At 36.8% G+C, this 13,349-nt stretch overlaps 1 protein-coding gene across 1 annotated transcript in view; it reads left to right on the top strand.

The window, feature by feature from the left end:
* Nucleotides 1–11,211, top strand: part of LOC137403725 (peptidyl-prolyl cis-trans isomerase sig-7-like) — a 52,196-nt gene extending 40,985 nt beyond the window's left edge. Inside the window, exons 8-12 of the mRNA XM_068089740.1 lie at nucleotides 829–953; nucleotides 4,016–4,082; nucleotides 8,478–8,589; nucleotides 9,833–9,948; nucleotides 10,503–11,211. Of these exons, the coding sequence (XP_067945841.1) occupies nucleotides 829–953; nucleotides 4,016–4,082; nucleotides 8,478–8,589; nucleotides 9,833–9,948; nucleotides 10,503–10,895 (813 nt within the window). The 3' untranslated portion in view covers nucleotides 10,896–11,211. The remainder of the gene's footprint in view (nucleotides 1–828; nucleotides 954–4,015; nucleotides 4,083–8,477; nucleotides 8,590–9,832; nucleotides 9,949–10,502) is intronic.
* The last annotated feature ends 2,138 nt before the right edge of the window (nucleotides 11,212–13,349 follow it).

The raw sequence follows: 13,349 nt of genomic DNA, 5'->3' as shown, positions 1-13,349 counted from the left end.
CTTATTATCTATTTGGCGGTTCCACTGTTAGACGAAGCATATACTGGAGTGCAGGCTCACTCTTTCATTTTTCGATTTTTTGTGTGTATAATTCTGTATAGCTGTATGCTATTATAAATTGCATTATGTTTCAAATATGGTGATAGTTTATAATACATTTCTGTAACCATGAGTTGAGTTAATTTGTTTTATGAAGGGTCTGGTAGAAGTTTATCAGGTGCTTCCTTCAACTCAAGTTGGCGTTTCCATTCACTCAGTATCGAGCTGATTATATGCATATTCTGATAGTATACATATCGCAGATAGTATCCCATGGTATGCATTTTCACCAAGTGATTTCAATGACGACTTTTCACCGCCAACTTATTCTAGTTTTCGCTAGTTTTATTACCACTAAAATTTCAACGAATCTTAGACCATAAGATAACTTCAAGTTTGCAGTCTTTGTCGAATCAAGAGCTGGTGATTTCTTCTTAGTAATAATACATTTTTCTTATCCTAGTTTTATCAGATAATAATATTTATTTGTGTGTAATCTGACTTTCGAAAATTTGTTTGTTATAAAGTAAACAAATTCAGTGAGCAAGCGTTAATTCATTTTTCCATCTGGCTGATTGGTAAATTATTTTGCTGATTGGTATTATTTATTGATGAAAATAAAAATATACATATTGCTCATTGCAAGTAGCTGGTGTAAATGAGTCAATTTGCCGCAAAATTGTAACGACAAGTTGTCTCATATAAATGTTACTTCCACAGTTGTTCTGTATATTGGACAGCGTCTTATGGGGTCATAGCCTGTCATACTGCATATTCTCTTCTGGGTAGATTGGGGATCTGCCGGACCAGGATGTAGCTCCCGAGGAGAATGTTCTCTTTGTATGTAAACTGAATCCCGTTACCACAGATGATGACCTTGAAATCATTTTCTCCAGATTTGGGAAAATAAACAGGTAAGTTGTTCCTAACATGTCAATCAGCAAGACTGGATGCAAACTGAGCAATTATTAGAGGTTTTGGTTTTCCTAGTAACAGTTGGAGTATGTGTAACCGTGAAAGTTTTTTAGAGTTTTCAATAAGTTATTGGTCAAGGTCACTGCTAGATTTCATTCTGAAATTGTGTGTTCTTTCCTTATGCCAACCTGAGGATTATTTTTTCTAGTGTTTTGGTGAGTTTTTGCAAAGGATCAAGCTTATTAGCTTTATGTAGGTCAAGAGATGCTTATTGCAAAGAGCATGTTTTACCGTGGTATAAGGTCAAGTAGGACATTTACAAAAAAAATTAGTAGTTTTCAGTGGGACTTGTTTAAAAGTTTACTTGCAACAAAATTCATCCGAAGTGTTTGTCATAAACTAGTGCTACGAGGCGTTTTATATTGAGCCTATCGATTCACGTGATAACTTCACGTGTCAAAACGATAGCCAAATAGAATGAAAACGCCAGAGAAATAAACTGATTCCAATCTATGGCATTTTCGTGATGGCTACAATTAACTGTTCGTTTTTGAGCTTTTAAGAGCTTTTAATAACATTTCCACATATTTTGCATGTACAACACATCAGAGTAAGACATGGTGAATCTTTTGATACCAAATAACTGTAATGTGAATTTTGTTGCAAGTCAACCTTTAACGTGTTAACACTGGTGTTTGTTGGATAATGTATTCCTCTAAAAATTACATTGTCATTATTAGTATTTCTTTCTCAGCCCAAACGTCTATCATAATTCCTTGATTAGTGCTGTGCATTATTACATTTTGCAATAAAATCAGGTACACTTTATAGCAGATCTGCAAAATGATTTATGAAAACTTAATCATTAGAAATAAGTTTTTCTATTACTTAACCTTAGACACCTGTGAACAGAGCTTTAGACTTGTTCTGTTCAGGAGAAGACAAACAGGGCAGAGATGGCTTACTGTAACTCCGCTTGAATGTCTATACACATATACAAAATGTAGATCTATTTTTTTAGTTTTCAATGTCTATACCAGCTATAGCCAAATGGCGGATCTTGATCCGGATGTGGATCTCTGTAGTTTTTTTTGTGGATCTTCCAAGTTGGCTGTCAAAAATTATTTTTGAAATATTTTTTTTAAATTTGGTTTTAAAAAGATTTTTTTAAACTTTTTTTAAATTTTTTGTAAATTCGTTGTTTTTAGCAATAAATTTTGTGAAAAACAATGATATTACATGACTCACAAATACTCCTTTTCATAAACTTTAAGAGTCGCTGTAAGTAGCAAGAAACCGCGTTTCGATAGTATTGTGAAGTCAAAGCCCGCTCATGATTTTTCTCACTGATATCAGACATATTTATGATACCACATTCAATCAGTGATTTTAGTCAAATTATGTATATAAAAAAGTTTTTTAAAATCGTGTTTGATGCTTTGTTGTGAGATGTACACAAATATTTGCATGTTTATATATAGTATAAAAGAAAAATGCACATCTTTAGCTCGTTGTGGATCTTTAATTTGTCAGATTTGGCTGTAGCGGATCATTAATAAAATCATTTGGCTATCCTTGGTCTATACTCTATTTGTAATTCGAGTACAATTACATCTCTATATGACAAATTGATTCATTATAAAATCTGGTTTGCATATTAAACTATTCTTATAAGAAATTGTACCCTCGACTTCATTTAATTTATCCCACAGCTCATATAGCTATAATCAGTTGTGAATAAATTTTGCAGGTAATTAGACAATTAAACATAGTGCAATAATGCGTACTTTGTGTGATGATAAAAACATGAATCTTCATCAGCAATGAATGAGAAATAATTTAGGCGATATTCGGGCCATCGAAATGATTGATCCTCATTGGGTGCATTACAATCACCATTGTAATTCCTACGGTCTGAAATCAGTTTCATTTGAGATTCGTTGAAAAGGACTCACATATTGGACGTTAATTAAAAGATGGCTTTTGAATTTATGTTAAATTGTCAGAAATGATGAAGTGCAGTATGGATATCAAAGTTTTTTTTATTTTCCTCTTACAATAGCAGTTGTTTTAAGAGTACAATTGCAATCACGAAATTCTGTACATGCAGTGTGGAGCCCAAACCCATTACATTCAGTTTATTACACTAAAGCTCTAACCAACTTAGCATATCGGCCTCTTTTGAAGCCTCAGAATTATTGTGCCAGTCTGAGAATAAAGACTGCTTTGTGACAGAAAAAATGAACAGACAGATGAACATAGATAGGTGAAAAAGGCTTGTTTGTCGTTTTACCTTAAAGACAAACAGGAGTGTATGCTTGGCGCTGTGTAGGTTTGGAGATTGCGGTGAGAATAGAGATCTACAAGAGGCAATTTACTCTAACATAGACAAAGAAAAGACTAAACTAAGTTAGCTTACGTATTTTTAAAATTTTTATCAGTTTTCTCAAATTCCTTACAAAACTAGGTCTCAAAAAGCTTCGAGCGTCTCCTGCATTGGAAAATTATTTCAGGTCTAGAGTGGAATATTTGCTAGTTTTATGTTTTACTAGGCCGATAGCGAGTCGAGGTTTGATGGCACCTTGGTATTTTATATAATACTGATATTACTACCCTGACAGTCTAGTGTGCTGTAAAAGATCAACAGGTGTAACAATTATGTGTACAATTAGTCATCACTTCAGCATGTTGGGGGAGTGGTGCAGTTGGTAGGTACCATGTGGTTGCAAAACAGAGTATTCGAGTTCGGTTCATGTGTGAGACAATTTTTTTCCTTGCGTTCTTAGCATGGCTTCGGACAAAGATGGCTATTATTATAGTAAAGTTCTTTAATAAATATAGATTTCACATATTGTACTTTGCATGGTAAATGGCTGTCTGCACATGATATTTCCTAAGTGGATGAACGTTGAAGAAATATGATTAAGAAACTCCATAATCCTGAACTCATGTTCACAAGCGGCTGAGCTCGTGGTTGTTATTTCTTCATCAGTGCATCAAAGCGCACGGTGGGATTGGTGATGGTTTCGATCTAGTTGTTCAATTATTTTCTGGTTTGCAGCTGTGAAGTCATCAGGGATTCTAAGTCAAAGGAATCTCTGCAGTACGCCTTCATAGAGTTTGACAAGGTAGGGAAGGTCTATGCTACGTACCTGTGATAGTTTACTCGAGGGTCTATGGCAGGGGTGCCCAAATACTTTTGCTGGAGGGCCAAACAGGTAACCAGGCCTTATCAGGAGGGCCAGGCATGAATACAGCTGTATATACATGTATGTAAATGTATGTGTATTTTAAGTAATGTGTAAGTAAACATATATACATGAACATAAACATGAAAGTAACAAGGTGTAACATAATAACATATGTAGGTTGATTCTCAACAAAATCTACTGTGCAGAAGAAGTATCCGTAATGTTAATGAGACACATGGAAGCGAGTTTGCTTTGCAGCTATTGCTGCAGTACCTGGTTTATCTTTGGTTACTGCTACAGCTAAGAGCTGTTGAGTATGTTCCTCTGTCAGTACACTCCGATACCTACTTTTTATAAATGTCAGCTTTGAAAACATTGATTCACACAAGTCGTTTGTACCAAAGAAAGTAAGTAAGTCTAAGTACCAAAGAAAGTATCCTAAGCTATGCACTGCCATATTGCATAGCATAGGATACTTCTCCTGTACAGCAGGTTGCGTTCAGAACCCTACAATAGTTTGCTCAGCAAATTGAGCTTTAGCCAGTATATCTGCCTTTAAATCACACAGCTCTAATTCTGCCACACCTCTTTAAACATGAGGAAAGTTATCAACTTGGGCTTTCCAAAGCTGATGTGCCTGAAATGGGCACGCAACCAGCTCAATAATGCCATTGATACCATCGAAGGCAGCAAAGCGAAGCTCCATTTCTGAAGAAACATCAATGAGAAAAGCGCGTGCTGCTGTAAGGTCCACGACATCATCATGACCATTCACAAATTCTCTGATGATTGAAAAGTGGTTCATATCACTGTTTATGTCCTCGTAAAAGCAGTGGAGTTTGTCTTTAAAAGATGTTACTGCCTGCCAGAGTTCTACCACATTACGACCTTCACCCTGCAATTTCAAATTTAGGTCATTCAGATGAGCCAAAATGTCTGTCAGAAAAGCCATGTCTCTCAGTGAATGCTCCGATCTGAGAATCTCTAAAAATAGTTCTGCTGCATCTCCTCCAATCTCACTAAGAAACTGATCAATATGCTGTCTTACAGTCCATACTCTTTGCAAAGCTCTACCCTTACTCAGCCATCTGCAAATATACATTAAAGTACATTGTAAATAAAAATAATTGACAATATTCACAACTTTGCTGTGCTTTTTTACCTTATCATAATGTAATGAAAATAAGTATGTCAAATATAATTCGAAGATAGCAGTATGGTACTAACCTGACATTGTTGTGTACTAACAATTCATCATACTGAGAATCAGACTCCTGCAGAAATTTTCTTAGCTGGCGGTGTCGTAGAGTTAATTTTGATCTGAGAAAGTTTATTAGTTTCATTATGTCCAGCATAAGACTTCCATATTCATCTTTCAGTTGTGCACAGAGAATGCTTTTGTGTATGATACAATGAAATGCAATCATCTGAGGATTGTTTTCTTTCAGGCGATTAACAAAACCAGAATATACACCCACCATAGCTGGGGCACCATCTGTTGCTACAGAAATTATCTTATGCATTGACACTTTATGGGAGTTCATGTAAGCCTTGAATGCCTGATATATATTTTCTCCAGTTGTACGTTCTGTCAGTGGAATAACTGCTGCAAGGTCCTCACTAAACTTGTTGTTGAGATAATACCGAACAAACACACTCGGCTGAGCAACATCGTTTATGTCAGTACTCTCATCTACTGCAACTGAAAATGATTTACAACTTTTCAAGTTATGTATGACACCTTCAGTCACATGATTGGCATTAGCTTCTATCTGTCGGGCACACGTATTCCTAGATAGCGGTACTGACTGAACAGCTTGCTGAATATCTAGCTTGTCGGGGTAGAGCGCTTGAACGGCTGAAACCATGCATTCTTTGAACAGTTCACTGTGGCTGTATGGAGCCATTGCCTTGGCAATTTTATAACAAACCTCATAACCAGCAGTAGCTGCTCTTTGATGCAAGCTTGTAGCTCCCCTCATCATAGCCATTTGTCCATTAGCCTGCCTTGTTAATCTATCAAGCTTTTCCTGCCTCCTAGCTGTCCCTGGAGGAAATCTTCCGTCATAGTCAGGATGGTTTTGAGTGTAGTGCCTTTTGATATTTGCTACCTTGTTTATAGCGACTGAATTATTGCATATCAAACATATAGGTTTCCCTTTTCCTTCATGAAAAAATAATTGTGTAGTCCAGTTTGGATTAAAACGCCGGTTTTCTCTGTCTACCAATCTCTGAGCCATGATTGCTTACAAATTATTTTTTTAAGTCATTAGTCATACAATCAAACAATTAATGCTGAGAAATCCCCCACACTAACGCAAAACTAAACTAGTATTGCCGATAATGCTGGTCAGGTGACTTCAGATAACTATCGTACCTTTTGGACTATTAGCCGCTACTTTTTGCGATGTTATGAGCCATGCGGCTGATTTAGAGGCTGCGGCTATTCTGCAGTATTTTTCTTTCGCCGCTAGGGCGCATTAACCGGCTTCTGTGGTTAATGCGCCTCTAGCGGTGAAATAAAAAACGAAACTTTGCCTACTGCGGTACTGTTCCGTTAGGCACTGGGTTAAAAGCGTCGGTTAATACGAAACAGTGCCTAACGGCACTGTTCTGTTTTAACGAGCAAAGTTGCTGCCGTGTTAAAAGCACCGTCATGAGTTCTGCGGCATATACAAAAGGTGCGGCCTATGTATTGTTTTATTACCGTTTTTTTAAATAAAGCAGATGTGGCCAATATAGGTGTGCGGTTAATAGTCCGAAAAGTACGGTAATAATTACTACTGATACAATAACAATAATACATTGCCAAACAAATTCTTTAAAATTTTCAAAACATTAAAGAACAGGCAACAGCTGGGTGACCTGATAAAAACAGCTGGAGGGCCGGATCAGGCCTGCGGGCCTCCATTTAGGCACCTGGGGTCTATGGGCTAGAGAGTTTATCCTATAATAAAACGCTAACAGTCAAGACTAACCAAATATTGATATCTATAGTTGTGGTCTAACGGAAACCGAATCAAAGTTTCCGAGGTCGAAAATAGCTAAAGCAATCAAACAGTAAGAGATTCAGTCTATTCTATTTGGTTTAGCGCGCATTTGATTGGACAATAAACAGTTAGCGAATGCAATATATACTTTTTTCTCACGAATGATCAGTTCTTTCATGATTTATGGTTCAAAAAGGGGGGAGTCAGCTGACTACAAGGCAGGAAGTAGCTTGAACAACATAATTTGTCAGCGTTCGATATTGACCTGTGCTGTCACTTTCGGTTCTCCAGAACCTTCGATTCAGTCCCCATGTTGTCTCAGTTTTAGTGGGTCATACACACTATGTGTTTTATTACTTGCTTTCTTCACACGCACCAAAATTCGTTTGCCTTACACGGAAGTAAAAGTGAGCTTTTGTGTTAACCCCACGAGGTAAGGCCATTGTTTTAGTAATTTACGATTAGAAGTGTACAATAATATTATGATTAACCTTTATACAGAAAAGAAACCCATTCATTATGTAAGTCATACAACAAGTCATTTTCTAGTCGGAATTGGCACCCAATCGTAAAATGCATTCCTTTATCGCTTATGATTGCTATTAGTTTCATGATGTGAACAAGGCGTACATTAATTTTAAACAAAACAACTTCCATAAAATCCTTCATGATTCATGGCTGCTGTGGTTGCGGTGCCCTACCATATGAAGAGTCTACTGAAGTTAGCCTGTAACCATAGTCATCAGATGTAGGACAGAATCGAATGGTACTGAATGTAATTTTTTAACTCAGTCCGTACCTTTTGCCCTCTGCAATTGTTTCAGAAATGTTTTTCAAATTAGGCCATACGAAAATAGTAAAACATCGTTAATCTTGAAATCGATAATTCTACGTCACAATGCTGAGACAACTTTAATAAGGAGTTGCCTGCTCTCATCACTTTGTCCTAATCAGTGCGATTAGAGGAATGAGTAGTTACTTAACGAGATTCAAACTATTCAATGATAAAGTTGTAGGTTCAATCTCATCGCGGGTCTAACTTTTTGTGAAGATAAACTAAACTTACTACTGTAGATCCAGGATTTAAAAGCAGGGCTCTAGGTTCAATTGCTTTAAACGTTAAATGTTTGAAGCAGTTGAACCAATTGAACAATTTTTTAGAGTTTGTGAAGTTTGTAGTTAGTCCTCTACACTTATGAAATCTAAGCTCAACTTTACTAATTATATTCCAGTTAGTGGTGTCTGTTTGCTACTATTTTAACAGTTGTAGGGAGTTGCTCAACCTTTCTATGGTAATGCAAATGCTAACAATGCGATGAGATGAAGTTTTGCATTCATTTAGAAAGACTCATGCGAGATGGCGTACTTCAAGATGGACAACGTGTTGATAGATGACAGAAGAATACATGTCGACTTCAGCCAGTCTGTTGCGAAGGTCAAGTGGAAAGGCAAAGGTTAGTTTGAGTAATATTAATTTCATGTGTTTCTCAAGGGAGATGCTCACGTTTAGTCTAGAGTATCTGCGTAGCTAAAATTATATTTCATATCGAAGCACAATTCATTTGCTTCCGGACTCTATCAAATATTGACTGTTTTCTCTCTCTAGTTCTCTCTAGAGCTGGCTGGCTGAGGTCGTATGATGCTACCTACATGTATGTAACCCTGTAGACACAAAGTTTTAATTAAAGCTGTGTTATCAGTGGCTATGTTTGCAAGTTTGCGACATCTGCAAGATAAAAACAGCACCAACTCGCAAGTCTTGTTACTCGCAAATTAGTATCGAATGTTTGACGCTTGCGAAAGATGGAAACAGCACTTGCGAGTTATTTGCCAGAAAATGCCACACAAACTTCTTAATTTAAAACATTTCATACACTTCAGTAGTTACTATAAAAGAGACAGGAGTGTGCTGCTGTAACATCTGATGTACAATTGCTTATATTTTTAATAAAACGCCTGTATTATTCCGCAACATGCCAAAGTTCATTGAAACACTTATTGCACGGTAACTCAAGGTGTACACAACTCCAAATAACTCGCCAGACTCACGACTGCAAATCAGCATCATCCGCGCAATCAAAGCAGTGAATATCTTGTTAACATTGGATGTTCCCTTAAACATTGACATTGAGTACTTTATGCACTGACTAGGTTAGTGCTGATAATATAGTAGATTCCTAGTTCACACAAGGACAAATCTTTAACGAATTCTTATGAGGAATTTGTTTAGGCCTAAACGATGGATCCGTTAGTTGTTGGGGCGATCAAGTGATTTTATTTGTCATAAATTATTAGAGCTGAGGATTAACATGATCAAACAGTTATATCTTCAAGTGTTTTCCTATTGGACGACGATAGGTCTGTGTTATTAGCCAATTGGTCGCTGGAACATAATGATATACAAACTATATACGGCGGAACATAGCTCGCGTTATTACTGAATGATTCGGTGGATCAAATGAAATGGCCCCATAATTCTGTTAAATTGTGACTGTCCGGTTCAAACTAATGTTTGTTTCCTCCTGAAGTTTTTTTGAAGAGTTTCCTCGTGTAAACTGGGCGTCGGTTCTATTATATGAGTTGATATACTTATAGCGTTGTCTATTCGTAATTGAACTTTATTACCAGTTTTGAGTTGTCTTTTCATGTTGAGAATGTTTTAAAGGATAGTTCTTAGAAGTATTTGGTATGTTGTAGGTAAAGGTGTGGAGACATTTGGAGAGAAGACGGAAAAAAGTGGAAATTCACAGTCTCATAATCTGTATGGACTAAATTTTGACCAAATGTCTAAGAAAACCTCTTCAAAGGCAAAGGTTGGTGGATTATTTGCTCATCGGAGATCAGATCTGCAAATTCTCATAAGGGTTTGGTTCAATCAGAGAATCTCCTTTTGATTGTTGGTTGGATCAGTGATTCTTCACTTGACTATAGTCTAAACAACAAATCCTCGCTCGACTGCAGCCTTTAAGCAATTTTTCATTTGACTTTGGTCAGATCAATGAATTGTTTTGTAATCAGCATTGTAATTTGCATTGTAATATTGTAAGCATTTACAAAGTTTGTTCAATGAAGGTAAAGACATACTATATAAATAGGGCAAACTAACTGGTCATGTAGGGGATAATTGGGTAAAAATGTGAGTGACAAGTAATCATTGTTCACATGTTATGCTGTTTTTCACAGCCTTTTATTAACATATGCTACAAGGTTTCCGTTTGAATTTCAATTGGGTTTCGAAGCACTTTTGATCGATTTGCCATATTGTATCTAGCATCGTATTTTGGGTAAGATTATCCCAAGTGGACATTTTTTCATCGCTGTTTCATGTGTGTGGCCATTTATACTTATCAGCCTGGTTTGCTTGTAGTACAACCGCACAACTGGTCGAGTAACTTCACAGTCTCCGAATCGAGAAAGAAAAAAGCTGTCAAGATCTACAGAAACCAGAAAAGATAGGTCTCGCTCTACGTCCAGGAGTAGGAGGCAAGACCGGTCTCGATCTCAAGAAAAACAGCGTAAAAAGCATTCTCGGTCCAGAGACTTTAAGAGGCGAAGTCGATCACTGTCAAGAGAAAAGAAAAACAGAATAAGGTCAAGGTCAAAAGAGAAGAAACACGACAACTGGTCCAAATCCCGAGACAAGAAATACAGAAGTAGGTCGCGTTCTCGGGACCGAAAATACAGGAGCAGGTCAAGATCGAGAAATAGAAGATACAAAAATAGGTCGCGCTCAAGGGACAGAAACTTTAAAAATAGGTAAAGGTCACGAGAAGAAAACAAGACACCAAATTAGTTTATCATAAAACTAGGTTATGGTCAAGGTGGAGAGGTAAATGATGTTAGTACACATTTTATATTATCTCTCTTGTTATAATTTTCACCAACATGACTACAAGTTGTTTTTTTACCTCTGGCTGCATCCGTATAACCCTTCAACAGATTTACAGAATGTCATCCATCAGAAAAGCACTTTTATCTTGTCTAATTCTAGTGTTTAGCCATGAATTATAGGATAGATTCTCCTAGACAATTCTGTCATTGCAAGGTATGAAATGCAGACACAATGCATTCATAGACTCTGATCAGCAATATAGCTTCAGATCTGACCTATGAACATGCTTAGTTTGTGATAGCGTATTGCGGTTGGTCAGCTTCCTGGTACCTTATATTGTTGCTGCTTTGCTTGCTAATGATTTGACTAACATATATTAAGCTTCTGTGTAATTTGGTAGTTACAGCATCCTACATTACAACACTTATATGACAATACTGTTGCGTTACGAAGTTTGTAGGTTTGTTTTGGTCGAGTTAGCGGTTTTAAATACTTCGAAACCCGACACTTGTCACTTCCATATTCTTTGGTTACGTTAGCAATCCTTCAAAGATTAAGTCTGATGTTTGCTTAGCTTACTGGAAGCACAGGCTATGTCCGCAGTTTTTTAACGGCGTTATTGCACATACAATAATTCTGTAATCTTGGCTGGGCATGTCCGAGTCTAGTGGCAAGGGAACATCGATGACTGGAAACATGCCCAGTTGCGGAGAGTAGGTTAAGGTTGGATGTCATTCCTGCCACCACAAGTGGCCTTTTTTGGGAATCGAACCTCAACCTGGATCCAGGATTGTACATGTAGATCGATGGATCCATGGATATAACTGTTCATAATGGATGGATCCATGAATATAACCATTCACAACGGATAGATTGATGAGTATAATCATTCATAGTGGATAGATCGATGGATCCATGGATATAACCATTCATAGTGGATAGATCGATGGATATAACTATTCATAGTGGATAGATAAATGGATCCATGAATATAACCATTCATAATAGATAGATTGATGAATATAACCATTCATAATAGATAGATTGATGAATATAATCATTCATAGTGGTTAGATCGATGGATCCACGGATATAACCATTCATAGTAGATATGGATCTACAGAAAACAAGTGCAATGACTGTTCTTAGCAATGACATCTTTATCGAGGTTCGTAGACCACGTAAATTCACTATTTGCTGCATGACAGAAATGGTCGATCATGGCTATGTCTATATGTCCAAACATTACCAGCTTGATTTTTCAAAACTTCCTTGAGTTCAGGTTAGCGATAGCTAAGAATACTTGTTTCTGTGTGTCAGGCTAATCACTGTCAGGTTAGTGTTGCGTCATCTTTGCTATTAATGTTTTTTATCTAATCAGGAAAATATTTAGGGTAGGAGACCTACAGGGGTTACTTCTAATCTCTAACAAACAGTACAATCTGATTGAAAAGTTCCTTAAAGAGCAGCTTTGGAATGGACTTGAGCATGGTTTGCTGACTCGCTAGCTAATGATATTGAAAGCAACTAGGGCAAGTGTCATATATTTTATAAAAGTATTTGAATCTATGATGACATCGGCCCTGGTTGGGATTATGTTGTGCATTTAATGCGCGAAAATCTTAATTTGGCTGCTACACACTGCTTTTGATAGCATTGTACAGTATTCTTAACCATTCTTACCGGACTGACAAGTAGGAGTGACTAGTGTTGCCCGGTTTTGCTTCATTACATTTAAATAGTTCATGTAGGTTAATTTCTCAATGAACAAGTCTATCAACATCTTACGAACTTGTTCATCGAGGGCGATTGTTGTTGATGGGTGTTTTTAAGTTTCTAACCAGACTGTCAGAAAGCCCAGAAATTTTGGTGAAGTTTGTAAGAAATCGGCATGGAAGATGTAGAAGTGCATAGCGTATGTGCAGACTAATAGACACGCACACACCTCGCACAAACCACACACGCCGTATTCTTGTATTGCAGTAAATTTAGATTAGTCTATAGTAAGCTTTCTACCTAAGGCTACCGATTTGGCTGGCATGAAAGTCGACCGTGTGAACGTTTTAACCAATTGGTTCCTCAAAGAAAAAAACTATGCATATATATATTAAATACATAGTATATATTATATATAATACCTAATATATATAAAACCTACGTAATGTATACATATATAATATACATATACTATATATTAAAGATATATGTATATGATCTTAAGTCTAGACCGAAGGCTATAAACTAGTCAAAAGCTGAAGCAATTTTATTCATTTGATGACTCCTTAGGAAGATGATCATAGTAAAGTGCCCGTGTTTGACATTTCCATTTGCGTTCTAATAAAATTACTAGGCACTATACAACACATCTCACATTTAACAAAA

Source organism: Watersipora subatra, chromosome 9, assembly GCF_963576615.1.
Source record: "Watersipora subatra chromosome 9, tzWatSuba1.1, whole genome shotgun sequence".
In the NCBI taxonomy this organism is placed as follows: Eukaryota; Metazoa; Bryozoa; class Gymnolaemata; order Cheilostomatida; family Watersiporidae; genus Watersipora; species Watersipora subatra.
The sequence above is the reverse complement of the archived record's forward strand: the minus strand, read 5'-3'. Positions and strand labels throughout refer to the sequence as shown.